The 20,079-nt window shown below is 37.3% G+C and overlaps 1 protein-coding gene across 1 annotated transcript; it reads right to left on the bottom strand.

Moving 5' to 3' along the window:
• Positions 1-634: 634 nt before the first annotated feature.
• On the bottom strand, positions 635-19,978 carry LOC147069185 (rhodopsin-like). Its single transcript, XM_085951009.1, has 8 exons — positions 19,872-19,978; positions 17,278-17,398; positions 15,452-15,569; positions 13,948-14,054; positions 13,199-13,305; positions 11,719-11,866; positions 10,244-10,521; positions 635-770 (listed from the first exon to the last, which is right to left on the bottom strand). Exons 1-8 carry the CDS (start codon positions 19,976-19,978, stop codon positions 635-637), a joined length of 1,122 nt encoding a protein of 373 aa, XP_085807135.1.
• Positions 19,979-20,079: the final 101 nt, after the last annotated feature.

Here is a 20,079-nt window from a genome sequence, read left to right as displayed (position 1 = left end):
ATGTAGCACAATACAGTAAAATGTAGTTCTTGTGGGTTGCAACTTTTTTCCAAATGCGTCATTGAGCTACTTTACGAGCTGTTTGTTGGCGAATTTAAAAGCGGGCGATTCAGCTACTGCGATTGTGATGATGACACATTCGCTGAGAAGCCAACAAGCTAGCGACTATTTTTACAGAACGTAGTTCGTTTTTTACCGGAAGGTCGCTACTACGCTCTACTGCGCAGACGAAGTAGGCCCACACGGCGGCGTGTAGCGTGTAAAGTTGACCGGCTTTCAACTTTTCTCGGTAGATTGTTTACAATCTGCTTGTTAGCTTGTTCGATGATGATACTGGGCGACTTTGCAGGCAGATTGTAAATTCGCCAACAAAAGTAGCTCGTATAGTAGTTCTATCTCATTGACGCTTAACCATGCTGAATATCATAATTCATATTAAATAAAAACGGACTATCAATCTAAAGTATACTTCGGCTTCTATATGAAGACATATACGTCACTGCGGTCGTTTCTGGAACTAAAACCATTGCAATACCACCAATATAGCATAAAGCGCGTGACGTAATACTGTCATCGCATACAGCGCCATGACGTAAATGTCAATATATAGAAGCCCCACAGTTAAGTAGTATATCTATTCTTTGGCTTCATTAGTGGTAGCGCTTCCGACCGATTTATTATCAGGGGCGACGACGGGTTGAGGCTTCTCGGTACTCCCGCAAACCAGGAACGGCAGTTTCTCCTCTAGGGCCGCTCTATATTTGGGATGGCTGCAAAAGGATAGAACATGTTAAGATCTATAATCCCAGATCACTGTCATTGGAGTTAATGGCCCCACCAAACCACATCCACCCCGCACCACACCCGCTCTTAATCCGTATCCGGAAATTTGTACGTAAACAGTTCACCGCAAGACACTTATTCGTGCGCCGCAGTACGTGAAACATGAGTTCGTGTAACATTTAATCAAAATCACGAGTTCTTCGTTGAACATTTCACCGTGGAGCATATTTGTACGTATGCTACAGCATGTGGCGAATTTTATGAGATGTCTTTACTAGGTTAAGTTAGATTAGGTTAGGGTTAATCTAATTGGAACAGTACTATTTGCAAACTATCGCCGCATTTTGTAATATACCTACCTACGTACAAATGTATTCCACGGCGCACGAATAAGTGTCCCACGATGAACTGCATACGTACAACTTACATGCAACCCTCTTAATCGGGCGTATCACGGAACCCTACGTTTGATGTGAAGCATAATTTTTATTTTTATGACTGGGAATGTTTCAGGAGCAGTTACATAAGACTAAGGTCGCCTTGAACTCAAATGTGCCTTGACTGAATTAACATTTTATGTTAAGGTACCCATGGGAGAGATGAGCACGTAGAGGCAATATTAAAAATTGTAGTAAGTAACAAATTAAAGCTCATACAAAACTGCCTAACAATCTCAGTGAAGAGATCTTCACGTTGGCAGTATGACACCGCAAATTTTCGTGTTATCAATACAATAAAATTGACCTTTGTGGCGACCATGTCGGACGGTCCGACGGGTCCAACAGCTGGTTGAACCGACTTGAACAGCTCTTCTCTTTCGCACATTTTAGGAAATTCCCATAGGATGTGGTTTTCATCCTGTATTTCTCCGCCACATGGACATGTTGAACAAGCAACAAGACCAAGCTCAAAGAGCCTGCCAGCGAAGCCACCAGGTCCAGTCAAGAATTATTGACTGGTGAAATGATCTGGAGTCAAAGCGGTTATCTCCATTCACCATTTGATATTTCGAAAAAAAAAATATATTATGTGCATGGCCCGGGCTCAGGAAGGGCGCGGCGTGGCGAGTCGACCGGATAAGTGATATAAATACACATCACAAATTCTCTCTAACAGTTAAAAAAGTCGCTTGCGGCGCTATTTTCCTTCACTAATGTTATTATTTAAAATTATGTATTTATACCAATGACATTATTAATGGACAACGCACTCAGTACAGTCGCTAGCAAGTAAATTCGCGCATAGCGACATTCGCACACGTATAAGTAGACGTCACACAATTTCCATTATGCGATATTACGCGTCGGGAATTTATAGCAATATCACCTTTATTGTAATGGCGTTAGAACAATGTTTCTAGTGTCAATGTTCATTTGAGCGAACCCGTTCGAACCGAACCATTCGGCAGACCCGACAAAAAGCATCGGAAATTTATAGGAATATCACCTTTATTGTAAATGGCGTTAAAACAGATTATCGGCAGACCCGACAAAAAAGTGAGTGTCATTTTTTTCCAGATGCTTCCCCCATATTAATGTCATTGGTTTATACGATCCAATTTTTATTTGTGTATCGATACTCGACAAATCCATAATTCAAATGGTTGTATTAAAATATAAAACAAAAACATTATACGCATTAATTCTACCGCGTACACCATTTGGAAAACGCTACTGTGGAGCGCTACACTGCCTTTATCCCTAGCGATAGATAGGGAGGCCGCCAAAGTTCCTAACCTGGGGGCCCGCTTCAGGATATGGGGGCCATGATTATGTGTGCCTGCCTTTGGTGGAGGCACTGAGACTACTGTCATCTTCAATAATAGGGAAGAAAAAGACATTGTTATGTTTACTAGATACCTACGTTGGTAATCGCTTTGAGGAACCAAGTCCCTAAACCCGCCACTGCAAAAGAAGGTGGAAAGAATGTGAAAAGAAAGTAGAGAAAAAAGGCAGTATAATATTGTGTTACATATTCACCGTTAGCTAAACAGATTGCCGTATACGTAGGTATAGCATTGAAATTAAAAAAATGACGTGTTGTTAGTGGAGTAGACAGGTACAGACAGTAATATTCCAACTTTATCAGATTAAATAAGAACATTAATTTGGTATTGATTGCCATCAAAATATATCTGATAATAATGACAGCATATTTTGACTTGATGCTTACGAGAACCTACCAATTTTTTTTATCCTTCCTTCCGTCGTATTTTTTAACGCTATAACAGGGCATGAGCTATGCTAATTCTAATTCTAATTCCATTTCGACCACTGCAACTTTTATGGTACCATCTTTGGAAAGTCGACGTTCTATATCTGATCAATATTTTCTTTTTAAAATTATCAATAGTTTTGTTGACTCGCCAAACCTACTCGAAAGGATGGGTTTCCATTGTCCATCAAGATTTACGCGAAACCAAACTTTGTAACATATCAGTCGTAGCGGTTCTAATTATGCACAAAACTCTTTTATTCGGCGCTCTTGTTTAAATTATAATATTTATTTGTCCACCGTTGATCCTTTTAATAATTCAGCTGTTTCATTTAAACGCGCTATCTCCAAAATTTTGTATAAATAGATATATATATATATATATCTCTATATATATAAAAATCTCGTGTCACGATGTTTGTGGTCGAACTCCTCCGAAACGGCTCGACCGATTTTTATGATTTTTTTTATATATAATTGTTAGGTATGAGAATAGGTCAACAAGTATATTTCATACCGCTAGGTGATTCGGGTATCTCTATCCAGAAAAAAATTTCTTTAAGGCTCGACCGATTTTTATGATTTTTTTTATGTATATTTTTTAGGTATGAGAATAGGTCAACAAGTATATTTCATACCGCTAGGTGATTCGGGTATTCTATCCAGAAAAAATTTTCTTTTCTTTTTTTGACAATTTTTTTTTTGTATTTTTTTTTATTTGGCATTAAAAAATACCTATAACCCAAAATTTTCACCTTGCTACCTCCACTCTCCCATTTTTTAATCGCGATTTTAGTATTTTTGTATGAACAAATGAACCGTCGTTCGTATTTCAAACAGAACGAAATTATTTATGTTGTTGAATGACAGATGGCGGTACTCCGAGAAGAATTCACGAGAAGCGTCACGTTATTTTGACAATTCATTCGGCATATCACAAGGCAGTGTGTGCAAAATGTTGTACGATTTATTTTAATTTATCTATTTGTGTGTGTGTGTGTGTGTGTTGTGTTACAGTGTACAATGCCAGCAAGACGTAAGGGGGCCTATTTGAGCCGTCAAACGAATAAAGCAACAAACATGCGAAACATTAGAGCAGAAATCACAGACGAACAAATCCAACAAGATAACGAAAATGTGCGTGTGAGCATGTCGCGATTGCGTGAATCTCAATCACAAGAGGCACAAGCTGAACAAAATCAACAACAACAATTGGAACGGAGACAAGCGCGCCGGTTTGCAGTTAACACGCGCAGAGCAAATGACCGACAACGCCAACAAGTACATCGAGCATTATCCGCTTCGTTCCTTCGTCTTACATTCGAATACGAGCCAGATATTGAATATTCCGCTCATCCGAAAGTGCTGATTGGTGCTATGGACAAAGAATGTCCCCATTGTCATGCGCTAAAATTCAAACATGAGTCAGCCGGTATGTGTTGCGCATCAGGAAAAGTGCAACTACCAGAAATTGAGACACCACCAGAACCATTGAACGGCTTGCTCATCGGCACGGATCCAGATTCAAACCTGTTCCTGAAATCCATTCGCACATTCAATTCATGCTTCCAAATGACTTCGTTCGGAGCTACAGAAATAGTTCACAATACTGCGGCAAATGGTCAACAATTCCATTCAACGTTCAAAATCAAAGGCCAAGTGTACCACAAAGTAGGCTCATTGCTGCCAATGCCAAACGAACCACATAAATTTTTACAAATTTACTTCATGGGCGGTGAGGACATCAATCGCGTAGATGCACGTTGCGGCTACAATAACCTCAATTCGCCTAATGCTAGGCGCATCGTCGGCGAACTGGACACCCTATTGAATGAGCACAACGAATTATTGAAATTCTTCAAATCATACATGCACGAATTGCAAAGTGACAACCACGCTATTGTCATCAATCCTGATAAAACACCAGCTGGAGAGCACGTGCGTCGATTCAATGCGCCTGTTGTTGACGACGTTGCAGGAATCATGGTTGGCGACCGCACATCGCCGCGAGAAATCGTGATTCGAAGAAGAAACAATAATCTGGAGTTCATCGCTGACACACACCGTTCATACGACGCTCTCCAATATCCGCTAATTTTCTGGAAGGGACAAGACGGATATTGCATAAACATTAAACAACGAGATCCCGCCACAGGTAATTCATTCATTATAAACATCATTATTCATTTTGAATTAATATTTATGAATGAATTAATATTTTTGAATATGTTGTTACAGGAGCCGAAACAAACAAGAAAGTGAGCTCGATGGATTTTTATGCGTATCGTATGATGATTCGACGTGGTCAGGACAACGTCATTCTGCGATGTCGTGAGCTGTGCCAACAATTCATGGTTGACATGTACGCGAAGGTAGAGAGCGAACGACTGCGATTCCTACGACACAATCAACAGAAGCTGCGTGCGGAAGAATACATTCACTTGCGAGACGCTATCATGAGCGACGCCGACACCGCCGAAATTGGTAACTCTATCATTCTACCATCATCCTACGTAGGCAGTCCACGTCATATCCAAGAATACATACAGGATGCTATGACTTTCGTGCGCGAGTACGGACGACCGTGTTTATTTATAACGTTTACATGTAATCCAAAGTGGCAGGAGATTACATCTTTGCTATTGCCAGGCCAAAATGCAATACATCGTCATGATATTACAGCACGTGTGTTCAAACAAAAATTGAAGTCTTTAATGAGCTTCATTACAAAATTACACGTATTCGGTCCCACACGTTGCTGGATGTATTCGGTAGAATGGCAAAAGCGAGGATTACCTCATGCACACATTTTGATTTGGTTAGTCGACAAAATACGCCCTGAAGAAATCGATAGTGTAATTTCCGCGGAAATTATAGATCCGTCTACTGATTAACTACTGTTCGATATTGTTACCACAAACATGATTCATGGCCCATGCGGTGATCTGAATCGTTTATCGCCTTGCATGGCAGATGGAAAATGTACAAAGCGTTTTCCTGAACATTTCACCAACGACACGATCACAAATGTCGACGGATATCCAATGTATCGTCGAAGAAATACTGATAATGGCGGACAATCATTTACACTAAATATCAACAACGCAGATATTGACATTGACAATCGTTGGGTGGTACCATATTCGCCTCTGCTGAGCAAAACATTCAATGCTCATATCAATGTTGAGTTCTGCAGTTCGGTGAAGAGCATCAAATACATTTGCAAGTATGTGAATAAAGGCAGCGATATGGCTGTATTTCAAATTCAAAATACCGATGTGAATGCTCCTCGATTGAATGACAACGACGAAATAATGCGCTACCAAATTGGCCGGTACATCAGCTCCAATGAAGCTGTCTGGCGTATCTTTGGTTTCCCAATTCATGAACGGGACCCAGCAGTTATACATTTAGCCGTCCATCTTGAAAACGGCCAGCGCGTATTTTTCACCAACGAGACAGCAATTGAGCGTGCCATAAATCCACCAAAAACTACACTCACCGAATTTTTAGAATTGTGTAATCGTGCGGATACTTTCGGTGCCTTTGCACGAACATTACTCTATTCCGAAGTACCTCGCTATTTCACATCGAATCAAACAAAAAAATGGATGCCCCGCAAGCAAGGCACACCAATTGTTGCGTGCCCCGGCCTATTCAAATCAAACACTTTGGGCCGAGTATATACAGTCAATCCAAGGCAGATTGAGTGTTTCTATCTGCGACTGTTGTTGGTTAATGTCACCGGCTCATTATCATTTCAAGATATACGCAAAGTGAATGGGCAACAGTATCCAACATATAAAGATGCATGCCTTGCACTCGGCTTGCTCGAAGACGACAATCACTGGGACGATATGCTTGCTGAAGCAGCATTGGGCTGTACAGCAACACAAATTCGTCTACTATTCGCTATAGTGTTGACTACATGTTTCCCGGGACGAGCAGACACGTTGTGGGATAAGCACAAAGATTCAATGACTGACGATATATTGCATCGAATTCGTACACGGTGCAACGATCTAACGATTACATTCAGTGACGCTATGTACAATGAAGCATTGATTACTATCGAGGATCTTTGCGTTGTCATTGCCAATTTACCACTCAGTCATTTCGGTATGAGTTCGCCAAATCGAAGTACTTCTGATTTAATCGACACCGAAATGAATCGTGAACTGCAGTACGATACTGCAGAAATGGCAGCGATTGTTACTCGCAATGTCCCACTACTGACTCATGAACAAAAAATCATTTACGACCGCATTATGCTGGCAGGTTTGGCGGGACAAGGTGGATTCTTTTTTTTGGATGCACCAGGTGGAACTGGCAAAACATTTCTCATTTCGCTAATTCTCGCCAAAATACGATCAAATAATGGCATTGCATTGGCTGTTGCATCATCTGGCATTGCAGCAACTTTATTGGATGGAGGCAGAACAGCTCATTCAGCATTTAAGCTGCCACTGAATATTCATAATAACCCAGACGCAATGTGCAATATAAAAAAACAATCGTCCATGGCCACAGTGCTGAAACAATGCAAAATTATCATCTGGGATGAATGCACTATGGCACACAAACATTCTCTTGAGGCGTTGAACAGAACACTTAAAGATATAAAAAACAACGACAAACTATTCGGCGGCACTCTATTATTCCTTTCAGGTGATTTCAGACAAACACTTCCCATCATTCCACGTTCAAAGTACGCTGATGAGATCAACGCTTGCTTGAAATCATCGCCACTGTGGCGTAATGTTGAAAAGGTCCAGCTAAAAATAAACATGCGCGTGCAAATGTTACAAGATCCATCTGCTGACACATTCTCGAACCAATTGTTAGATATCGGCGATGGAAAAGTTGCTGTCTATGAAAATACTGGATGCATAAAATTGCCCACTAATTTCTGCAGAATCGTTGATTCGCAAAATGCTCTCATTGACCGCATATTTCCCGATGTACGCACACAATACATAAATCATGCGTGACTAGCAGAAAGAGCCATTTTGGAAGCAAAAAATGTGGTCGTTGACGATTTAAACTTTAAGATACAGCAGTCATTGCTAGGCGATTTGGTATCATACAAATCGATCGATACAGTTTGCGATGTCAACGAAGCTGTAAATTATCCAACAGAGTTTTTGAACTCACTGGATTTACCAGGCATGTCAACACACCTTCTACGACTGAAAGTTGGATCTCCGGTTATTTTACTTCGGAATTTGAACCCACCACGGCTGTGCAATGGCACGCAATTGGTCATTAAAAATTTGATGAAAAACATTATCGAAGCCACCATTTTGAATGGCAAATTCCAAGCCGAAAATGTTTTGCTGCCACGAATTCCAATGATTCTTACAGACGTGCCAATTGAATTCAAACGCGTTCAATTTCCTATTAGATTGGCATTCACAATGACAATCAATAAGTCGCAAGGCCAAACTATGTCTGTTTGCGGCTTAGATCTGGGCACACCATGTTTTTCACACGGACAATTGTACGTGGCATGTTCTCGCGTGGGCAAACCATCGAGCTTATTCGTGTTAGCTAAAGACGGACTGACAAAAAATATTGTACACTCAATTGCTCTTCAAAATTAATATTGATTTTCTTTATTTCATTTTCCTACTTTAGGATAAAAAAATTATAATTTTTTTTCACTTTACATTTAACTTTTAAGAGATCAAACAATGAATATGTTATCGGCGGTCATCGTCTACAGTGCTCCATTCCTCTTTCTGTCATAGATATCATCCCCACACACTTACAATACATTCGTTATTTTTTATTTAACAACCAAAATATTTACTAGAAATAATTTAGATGGCAGAACAACGTTTGCCGGGTCAGCTAGTACTTATATATTATATATATATTTTTTTATGTTACTTTTTTTTGTAAGTATATAATTTAATTATTCATTATTCTTCCTTATTTTTCTCATGTAATTTTCTTATGAAATTTATTTATATTTATCTTATTCTTACTCTCTATCTTGTTAGGCTTAACTATATTAAAATGTATACATGGAAACTTTGCTGGTTGCAATAACTTTTCATTATTATATTTTAAATTTTTGTAATCAAAATGTAACTGTTTGTTTCCTTAATAAATAAAATTAAAAAAATAAAAAAAATGAGGCCAAATGCTAGAACCTAGCGTAGTGAAACAGTCGAGTAGTTAGTAATAGAAATGAAACAATCACAAACACCCAGACTTTGAAAAAAGCACATAAATATATTATTGTGACCTTACCGGGTTGAAACCGGAGTCTCTGGGTGAAAGGCCAATACCTTACGCACTGGACTACGATGACCATCGTTTAAATTTATACGATTTGATTGTTTTAAGTACCTACCTATCTATTTTCTTCTGTCTTTCCCTTGTAGTGCGTTGGTTTTAATTACGCATTTATGAAGTGTTTCCTGTAGACATGGATTTGATCTAAATGCTATACGGCCATCGGTTTCCGATATAATACCTCACGGTAAACCAGATCCGCCATAAATGATGCACACTAAACTTTGTCAGTTGCATTTGTTTTCATTGAAATAAGACTACAATTTTTTACAGATGGTGTTGGTTAGTTGGAAAAATTCAATTAAACCCTGCGAAAAACAAGTCACAAATAGATAATAGTCAAAAAATACTCGTCTATCTACAAAATATCTAAAATTATGCAATTTAATCATACATAACTTTGAATATTTTATAGAGAAAATAATATTTTTTATATATTATAGTTTGGTTAGGTAGGGCTTAATGAATTTAAAAAAATTAACCAACAATATTATGTGTAGGTACTATATTTATATTCTTAATCCAACGAAAACATGAATGAAAAAGTGTGCACAATTTTATCGTATCGCCCAAAATATACCAAACTATTATGGGTCGGTTAGGCAGGGTTTAATTGATTTTAAAAAAACGAACTGTAAAAAACTTAAAAACAAATAAGTATGACCAACAAAGTTTAATGTGCACTTTTTATGGAGGATCTTAACAGCCTACCACCACCTTTCGCTACTGCGTTAAACTGCGATACGGTCAACTGCATACGTACAATTTTCCGGACAGGATAATGTTATACTTACTCAAAAGTTAGGTAAAACATTATTAATTGCAATTAATGGTTTATTATTGCACCTAATTGTAGTTTACCTATGATTCGATGGTATGCATATTCCTCCGGATACAAATAGACAAGCTAGTTATGGAATCTCAACATATGAAGGTAAATTACCTGATCCCATACACAATGGGGTTGTAAACAGCGTTGGCCTTAGCAAACAGTGATCCCCAAATGGTGGCCAGGGGACTGATGGCTCCCCCGTTGAAGACCCCCATGTAGTTGATGACCAGGTACGGAGTCCACGCCATGAACCACAGGGAGATGGTGGTGAGGGCCACCTTGGCCAGCTTGCACTCGGCGCTGGTGTTGGCCTGCTCCGCAGAACGAAGGGATGCCACGTTCATCTTCTTGGCTTGCTCTCGCATGCCTTTCTCATGGGCACAGACAGCCTACAAATAACAATTAGGTACATTGTATATTTTGAAGAAACGCCTCCGTCTGTTTGTATGAATCTTGTATATTTAAATTTATTTATTTACGTTAGTCAACAATACATATAAGAAGTTCGCAAAAGTGAAATGTTATGCTACTGTTGCGTTACCTACTAGATAGATTAAATTTAGCGCGAAAATACTTCGAATTCGCAACAGATTAAGAAAATAGAAATGTAAATGCCATCGCCATGGACCAAGGTTTTGAAGCAGCGGACAATTTATGACGGTAAGGCCATAAAACCAACTGTCGGACAAGAATGCTATACAAAAATGTCATGGAGAAATATCAGCGCATCTATTCTATACACAATACTGCTATTGGCAGCTACCGAGGGTAGTTTTTCATATGTTTGTATCGAAGTATTATAATTGTTACAATAAGTTAGACGTCTAAACAGTCAAAACTGTATATCTCGCTCTAAAATTTAGCCAGGAGAGGTTATTGTAACTCAGGTCAGTCAAGAGAGGTTGTTGTAACAATTACAACGAACTTATTGTAAAAATTGTTACAATAAGTGGTAATACTTCGATACAAAAATATGAAAAATTATCCTCGATAGCTGTCGATAGCAGTCTTGTGTATAGAATAGATGCGCAGAAGTGCCAAATGAAAACAAATCAGTTTAAACGCATTTGATTCTCTTCTCTGTTGTTGCATTTATTGAGGCACTCTATTTTAGACGCCATGCACATTACTTAGGAAATGTAGCATTTTTTTCAGCAGCAACACTTTTTACCATATCAATAGCTGTATTATTATGTTTCATCGCATGCGTTACAGACAGACATAAAGATAGATATGTGTCGCTAAATTTCAAAATCAGCCAAGTCCATAATAGATGAAATAGGAGAAAAACAGCTTTTTGTTTTCTCAAATACACAGTCACAAGGTTGAAAGTTTATATTATTTCGAGTATTGAATATTTAAAATTAATAAATTAAACATTTTGATAATGCAGAAATGTTAGAAAGCAGTAGTTCTTCAGCAATTCACAAAAAAGTCAAAAATACCTAAAGGTGGATTCGGCTGTTTTTGAAATGTAGCGACACATATGTCAAGATATATACCTAATGTAATGTGGTTATAACCAATGTCATTAATTCTCAGTTTCCACTGTCAATAGTTTTAAATTGATATATGCACCTACTAACCTGTATAATGAACCAATAAGCACCGATAATGGAGAATAGCGGCAGGTAATAGACAAAAACCGAATAGACCAGGATATAACTCCGGCTTCCCCAGTCTTTCGCCAGATAGTCCGTTCCACAAGCTGTCATATTGCCTTCTGGGACATACCTGATAACATAACGTATGATTAAAACTTGCCAAGACATGTAGCAGTGATTCTCAACAGGTTTCTTTGTGACGTAGGTAGAAAGATGTCTGATTCTCGTGGCAGTGCAGGCGATTCATTTAGGTGTTGGTATCGTCACTTTCAAAATTACACTATAGTAACTAGTCGTGACTGTGAGTAGGGAATCCAATCCCGAGCCAAAATTCTGATCCCGGGATTTCGGGATTACAATTCGACAATCCTGGGATCCCGGGATTGGAATTTTTTTCCCATTGTTAATATAAAATTTTCATATTTACAAATAACTAACTAAAAAAAATAAAATCTGTCAAAAATAAATCTAGTAAATAAATACATAAGTTTAATGGAGTAAATAATATTGTAATATAAATAATAATGTGAATTTAATATGAGATTGCTGTTTCTGATAGTAAAGACTTAATGAATGGGTTAGCGAGATTTAAAATAGTAAAGCAAATCATGGTGTACTTATGGCCTTTCCGCTTCATAAATCTAATTAGTCAGCCAAATATGAAACTGCCGTAAAACGTATGAGATCATGGTGGAATTACTTTGTTAATAGTGCGAAGCATTGTTTTTGCCAATCTTTCTCATTTTTATTAATTTATGAGAAAAAATAAAATGAATCGGCAACTTACACATGGATATAAATAAAATTTCATTCAAACTCAGTTTATTTCTAATGTAGTTATTTGTTATTAAAAGTATTTTGTCTGTTATATTTCATTTTTGGATTGGATTGGATTCCCTAGTCGTGAGTAAAATATGAGAAAAAGCGTTGGTTTAAAAGAAATATCTATAAGTATATTATATTGTAATATTATGGGTTCAAGTTTTTGGTCTTACAAAGAAAATCAACGAAAAAATTTAAAAAAAATCTTCACAACTTTTACAGGGAAAAATCAATTTAAAAAAAAATCCATACTGATAATAAAGCACATTTCTGTGATTTAAATAATTCAATAAGTATAATAATAATATATAATGGGCCCTCGGCTAATTTCAATATAATATAATATTATAAGTATACCTATTGCCCCCTCCATAACAATAAGGTTTTCGATACCTGCAGTGCTTTGTATTGCTTTATAATAATTATTGTGAATTGTGTTATAATAAACGTGTGCTGCGCAACCACTTTACGTGTCTTTACTTCACAATGATGTTTATCACTCTGTTGCCTCTTTTACGTGTATGTCTTCCCGGCAAAGAGGTATCTACCGCCCGCTTGTCTTACCTACTCTTCAATAAGTACATACCTGTGAAAGGAGTCAACAGTACCTACCTAGGTTTATCCTTCAATGTATTCTTACCTGTTCCACCCAAGCAAGGGTGCTATCGTCCATATGAGGGCGAATAACCAAATGGCGATTATCCTGAACAGAGCTGTTTTGATTGTCATAGGTTTAGCTGCCAATCCCTGTAAAGACAAAAATAAACTATTTTTATCATTCACCCGGTCATATGACGAAAGGTTGCTGATAGGGCCACGCCAAGGGTGTCTGCCGCCCGGGTGCCAGGCCAAAATAGCCACCCTTCAAATATATAAAAATAGTTTTATAGTTTAATAAAGAAAATCAAAATATTCATATTTTAACAATGTGGTATCTACAGAACCACAATTTATAAAAGAAATATTTAATGATATGAAAGAAAATTGCGCCGAAGACGACTTTTTTTACTATCTGTGAAACAAATTCACGAGACAATCTGTTAATGCATTGGCTAATTTTCTGGCGACAAAGAATTATATTTTCGGAGAAACGATTTATTTATTATACTATGATACTGGCACATCCTATTGAGACTTTGAAACAATGCTTTTCGATATTTGTATACAACTTTGACGGAGTCATATATCAGATATTTAAATGTCATCCATAAGAATATATTAATGGGTAGGTAATATATTTTATCGTAAGATTGAGTTTACGTAATTTAATAACGTATATTTTCTGGCTTTGCCGTCCCCTCAATACAGCCGCCCGGGTGTTTCACACCCTTAACACCCCCGTTTGGCGTGTCCTTGGATGCTGGTGACATAAGAAACAGAAAAATTTACCTTAACTATGACATTATATCTGTCGAGGGCAATGCAGGTCATCGTCCAAATGGAGGCACAACCAAAAAGTGAACCACACATGGCGTATATCTGACACATCAGAGCTCCTAGAATACACAATATTATAACATTATTAACACGTCTAAAGATTCAACTAGAAGTTTTCTATTTCTCGAGATTCGAGAAATCTCTAAATGCAGAATAATTGTTTTTGAGAATGATTTTTATATTAGGTTATTAAGTTGAGGGTGTTTTTAGCTTTCAGGAAAAAAAAAATAACGCAGGGATTCCGTTCAGAATTAAAATCGAGAGCTTTTTTAAAGCTCCTCTGTCGGCAAATTTACCCGAGATATTTTTTCTTATGCAGCTTTCTCTCTCCGACCATATCCGGCCCAAATAAGAGCATACTAATATAGGCTTTCGCAGGGTGGAGTTAACAGAAGTTTTTTTTTACGAGAAATGGATATCAGGCACTGACTTGCTCAATCTATTAGCTCCATACTCTGACTGATACAAAAATTTAAAAACAATATCTGTACTTGCTAGAGGTGGGAAAACTGGTCGATTTTGAAGACTAAGTATACTTACTACCAGTATAAAAAATACCTAGTATCAAAACTTGTTCCAAAATACTTACAATTATTTGGAATACTATATAGAGCGTTTGGCGTGCGTATGCGACATAAGTCTCATACTAAACTGGAACTAAAACTTAATTCCATATTAGTATTTGAAATATCGGCTTCAATAGAATCGCTAAAAATACACTGAGCTGGTCTTTTTGAAATATCCCATTTATTATAAAATTTTAAACACATTTTTAATAATTTATGAGTTGTTTTTATGTTATGTTATAATATTCTTGTTAACATAAAATGAATAACAATGTTTTTTTTTATTGTAAACTGCATCACCTCAGTCACTCACCACATTTCCTAGGGAATAATATGCTGCTACAGAAAATTTATGACCTCTTGTTCATACATAAGATGATGTCATTCGCATGCATTGACTAATAAATTAAAATATAATAATTGTATTCGAGTGCTATCTCGATCGTACGCATTAAATGTCAATAGTATTAAAAGTCTACCAACTATCCAGCGACTCGCGATGATATCATCACAAGTATTTTGGAACAAGTTTATTGGGCCACACGTACTGAGTATGGGTAGTTTCATCAGATACTTGAGTACACAAACCGGTGAAAGTATTTTCAACTCACCTCTAGTACTTGCCAGACCCAGGATTCGAACCTGGGACACTCGACGCTATAGGCCGACGTTTAAGCCGCGCGGCCATCGAGGACACATCTCTTATGGAAAATCAATTTGCTTGATATTCGATATTTCTCTTCTGATTATTTCTCGAGAATAGTAAAAATAATGAGTAAAACGTACCACATTGATAATATTAAATTCCACAACATTATTGAAATTAGAGGGGTTAATGAAGTAACTCAATCATTTCTCTATATTGGTTTTAAAACAGGCTGTATATTTACCTAAAACCCAAGTCTCGTAGTAGCAGTTGATTACCATGGGTGGTGACATGACCACCATCATGAGGAAGTCGGAGAATGCCAGATTGACCACCAATAAATTTGACGGAGTTCGAAGGCTCTGAAATGCATTTATAGGTTGGGTAACTAACTTATGGGGTAATTATTTCTAGTAGGTATTTCATATTTAGAAACACGGAGGATTTAAATATTTTTAACTATGTTACTATTAATTGCTACCAGGCCCGCCAGTCACTATGTGCAAAACGTAGGTATGTATATTTCATAAGGGTGGTAAAAAAAACAGTTATTTGTAATATATTATATAATAAATTATAGTATCAAATCAATATTTTTCAACACAAACTACTATACAACCATAAAAAAAACTAATGAACAAAACGTAAAACATCTGTTTTAACTTAGCCATCTTTTTAGTTTTGGGCTTGTCCGGATGACGCGTGTCTCGCCTCGATATGTTGCGAGTGCATGTGGACGGCTCAATGAGGTCACATGTACCTGGAATGTGCACGAGTCAAATCTGGACAAGGCCTTAGTCAATCTGTAATAAGTATGACACTTCATACAGGTTTCAAATTAAGAGGTTTCATGCAAGGCCTTGTCCAGATGTCGTGTGTCTCGCCGCGATACGGCGCGAGTGCATGTGGACGGCTCAATGAGGTCACATGTACCTGGGTACATCAATTATTACCGGTATGTACTCAACTGTCGCCTGTTCGACCCTTGCATTCTGAATGTGCTGATTTACAGTTACAGTAGCGCCAAATAGAGAACGCTACATTTTACAATTTCTTCAATATTACGAGTCAATTACAAACTCCAATGAAACGTTTACTGACTATATTTTACTCTCTTATCGGTCATTTCTAATGAACGCTATTTCATTCGACAGTGCGGCGTTCAGTTGCCCCAGTGCCTATATGGCGGAGCTACTGAATGTATGCATACTTTGGGAAACGCAATAAGACTGGTGAGAAATTCTTGGAGGTGCCATGTTCCAACTAAAGAAAGAACATCAACCAAGAAAAGCATATCAATTACTCATAATTGAAATTGCCCCTACATTATCAACATACTGACAATATAATTTATCTTTATAGAGTTAATAATCTGATAATCATGGTTGATTTTTTATTATAACTTATTTTTAGCAGAAAAATAGACTAGTGACTGTGTTTTTCTGATAGTGTGCGCTTTCTGGGATGTTTCACGAGGGCAGCTGAGTGTCTTCCTGCGGGCCTGTCCATCATGCAGTGACGTCCCGTGGGGGTAGGCAGATTGATCATCGCTTGGGGGCGGCAGTTACTCGAAGTGCGGCAAATCGAGGAGAATCATTTGCAATATATAGAAATAGCTGTGCTGACAACGCCACGGGCGCGTTTGCATTAGTTGGCCATTAGATATAATTAACACGATATTTAAATGTGGTAATTAATTAGTAATTATCTGGTCAGCAGTTAATGTGTTTACTTAATAATAACGAAAATATCTTTTCATTAACTAATTCAGCTCACTGATTTTTTCGGGTTCGCGATATCTAGTTTACTGCCGTTGTCCTTCGACGTCCTTGATGACCAGAAACGACACGGGCTGATTTGCGAATAATTAGTCTGATATTTTGTTAGTAATGGATCCATACAGCACATTTCTTAGATACTGCACTCATGAAAGGATGATAAAAATACTGTATAAAAAATGGGGCGGCATTTTGGTGTTGCCTAGGGGCGGCATTTTATCTAGGGACGTCACTGCCATGGTGTGGAGTTATTTTAATACAAGGATGTCACTGAAATGTGCATTGAATTTACCTTGGTGGTAGAAAAAATGTAAACGACAACTCCATTTCCAGTCCAACTGACGAAGCCTAAGACGACCATCACAAATCCTAAGAGTCCATGCCACAAGGGATTCATCGGAGGGAATTGGTACCTGAAATAATACAATGGATTTGTACTGTAGAACTTGATTATTCTAGAGGCAGCCCTATACATATTATAATGTTGATACATTTGGTGGTATTTCTGGAATGTTTTTGGTGTGGTAGAAATTGTAGCCATAAAATGTAGTGTAAGTTGGCACACTGGAACATGGCAACATTGTTTACGTTACGTCATGTGTGTGGTTTGTGATTTGTGTGATTGTTCATCTAATTATTCCAAATAAAAAATGTTCAAAGTATTTTGTACAATGATACGGTAACTTTCAACGGGTTACATTAATTGCATTTTAACTTTTAGTGTATTATATTATAAATATTTTCTGGTTCCGGTATAATTCGTGTCAAAAAGGTCATGAACCGGAGCGCTCGACAATTTTTCTGACGATATTAATATAGCTATCAACTTTAATGTGTATTTTATAAAAATTAGGATATTTGATTTTTTGTAATATCATCTACCTCAGACGGTCAAATTAATATTTCCACGAGACGGAATGACAATTTTACCGATTTCACGAACCGGAACTGCACTTCGGTAATTTCGAGCCCTGATGTAATTAATAAAATATTGTTATCCATTGCTAACAAATTCATGTTTCCCGATTTACCTTGGTAATATTTGCAAATTTGATATTTTGTGAAATTGACTATGTGCCTAATTGAGTGAATCTAAAAATTTGTTAAAACTGCTTGCTGTTTCTGAGATGCGAGCAATATCTACCTATGAGCAATTTGATTTCAATTAATCTGCAATACAAAATGACTTGCAGCTGATTATGTCAATAATCGAAATTGATAAAGAAACGTTTTGACGCCTTTCGACATCATTATAATTATTATGCTTTCAGCTAATTTAAACATAAATTTTTTTTCAAATACGGTAATCGGTGACGATTTTCGTTGATGAATATGACACAACCGATTTGTCAGAATTAAAACGGGGCCCCGAAACATTTCAAACAAGTGCTACAGTTATTTAATTTTACCAAGATCTTAAAAAGATGCATAGTTTTAACAAATTTAGTAGGATAAAATATTTCCCAAACCAAAACAAAATCCCTGCCGCGAACAGGGTATATCTATAAGACAGTCACTCAAAAAATATGTACCCACTTGTACACAAACCACTAATATTATTTTGTATCACCATTGTCATGCTCAATAAATTGTAAATTGAATAGAGAATAGCTCAGACTTAGATTATAGAAAAATATAGATAGAGCTATTGCATGTGTTTGTCCTTCAAAACATGACGAACTTTTTCATGCACTTGCCTCGCCCCCTTCACGCTTCCTCCGCGACCCTTTCCAGGGTTATTCGAAAATATGTGTGACAGTGTGCGTGTCGTAGTGTTGCCAGATATCGAATATTTATTCCAATGTTATAATTTTACAAGCGATGTTTTTATAAATTATATTATGGCAGCACTGGAGTGTTGGCTATGCACTTGGTAAAACATTACTCACTAAAATCGGCTCATGCGGAGGGCTTGAGCTCAGAGTAATGATATTATAGAGAAAGACTATTTTTCGGCAAAATTAAGCCGTATTTCTTGCGTATAACGCACAGTAAAACCTCGATTTTATTATTATCAACTTAACTATGAAACGTTATACCATCGCGTTGCTTCTCAATACGGCTACCAAATTTAAACACAACATAGTTAACCAATTAATTATATTCTACTAAAACAACTAAAAATAATTACCACTAACTTTATATTTAACACAAAACAATAAATTTCAGCAGCACGCGCTACCAGTTTTTAAATGAATGTAATCAGTCAAATCCATTTTTACCGGCGACGTTAAGAAAAAAATATATTTAATTCAGCAGTAGAAATTCTATCTTACTATAATGCGTCAATTACATTGAGCTACTTTGCGAGCTGTTTGTTGGCGAATTTAATAGCGGGCGATTCAGCTACTGCGATTGTGATGATGACACACAAAACTTTCCGTTCGCTGAGAAGCCACAAGCCAGCGACTATTTTGAAAGAACGTAGTTCGTTTTTTACCGGGAGGTTGCTACTGCGCTTTACTGCGCAGACGCAGTAGGCCCACACATTGGCATGTAGCGTGTAAAGTTGACCGGCTTTTAACTTTTCTCGGTAGATTGTTTACAATCTGCTTATTAGCTTGTTCAATGATGACACTGGGCGACTTTACAGGCAGATTGTAAATTCGCCAACAAGCAGCTCGTAAAGTAGCTCAATGTAATTGACGCATAAGTAACGCATAGTGCGGAGATATAAGCGTGCCGAATGCTTACTCACTCGCACTTGAGGTTCGTTTTTGTTCAGACCTTGGAGAATAGTTATTATTTTTACTATGTACTTGGAATTTGTAATTTTTGGTTTTTATTTTTTGTCGTTGGGGGGGGGGGCTAAAAACCGGTCAGTGCCTCGGGCCTCCAAGTCCCTAAACTCACCACTGCTGATTAAATATTTAAATTTTTACTTACCAATGTGGGTCGACTAGATGTAGCATTTCGGGTGGGACTTTATCGACCACCGTCATATTCCCAATTCCTCCCCACTGTCGCATCGCCACTGGTCCCAAGGATTCCATCTTCGATTTTGAATAAGTTTCAATTACACGATTTGAATTTGGAATCGTCTAAATTATGTAAATTGAATTTGGAATAATATTCTAGTTTTATGTAAATTGAA

The sequence above is a fragment of the Rhyacophila brunnea genome, unplaced genomic scaffold (assembly GCF_057557595.1).
Source record: "Rhyacophila brunnea isolate RB1 unplaced genomic scaffold, BYU_Rbru_1.0 scaffold_24, whole genome shotgun sequence".
Classification (NCBI taxonomy): domain Eukaryota; kingdom Metazoa; phylum Arthropoda; class Insecta; order Trichoptera; family Rhyacophilidae; genus Rhyacophila; species Rhyacophila brunnea.
Note: the sequence above shows the minus strand (reverse complement) of the source record. Positions and strands in the feature narration are given on the sequence as shown.

Bases quoted from the DNA above. Each gene is read 5' to 3' on its own strand.
- LOC147069185 (XM_085951009.1), bottom strand. From the start codon at position 19,978: ATGGAATCCTTGGGACCAGTGGCGATGCGACAGTGGGGAGGAATTGGG. The intron at 14,055-15,451 runs GTAAATATACAG...TGTGTATTCTAG, and splicing joins CTACGAGACTTGGGTTTTAG to GAGCTCTGATGTGTCAGATA. The intron at 10,522-11,718 runs GTTAGTAGGTGC...TGTTATTTGTAG, and splicing joins CTTATTGGTTCATTATACAG to GCTGTCTGTGCCCATGAGAA.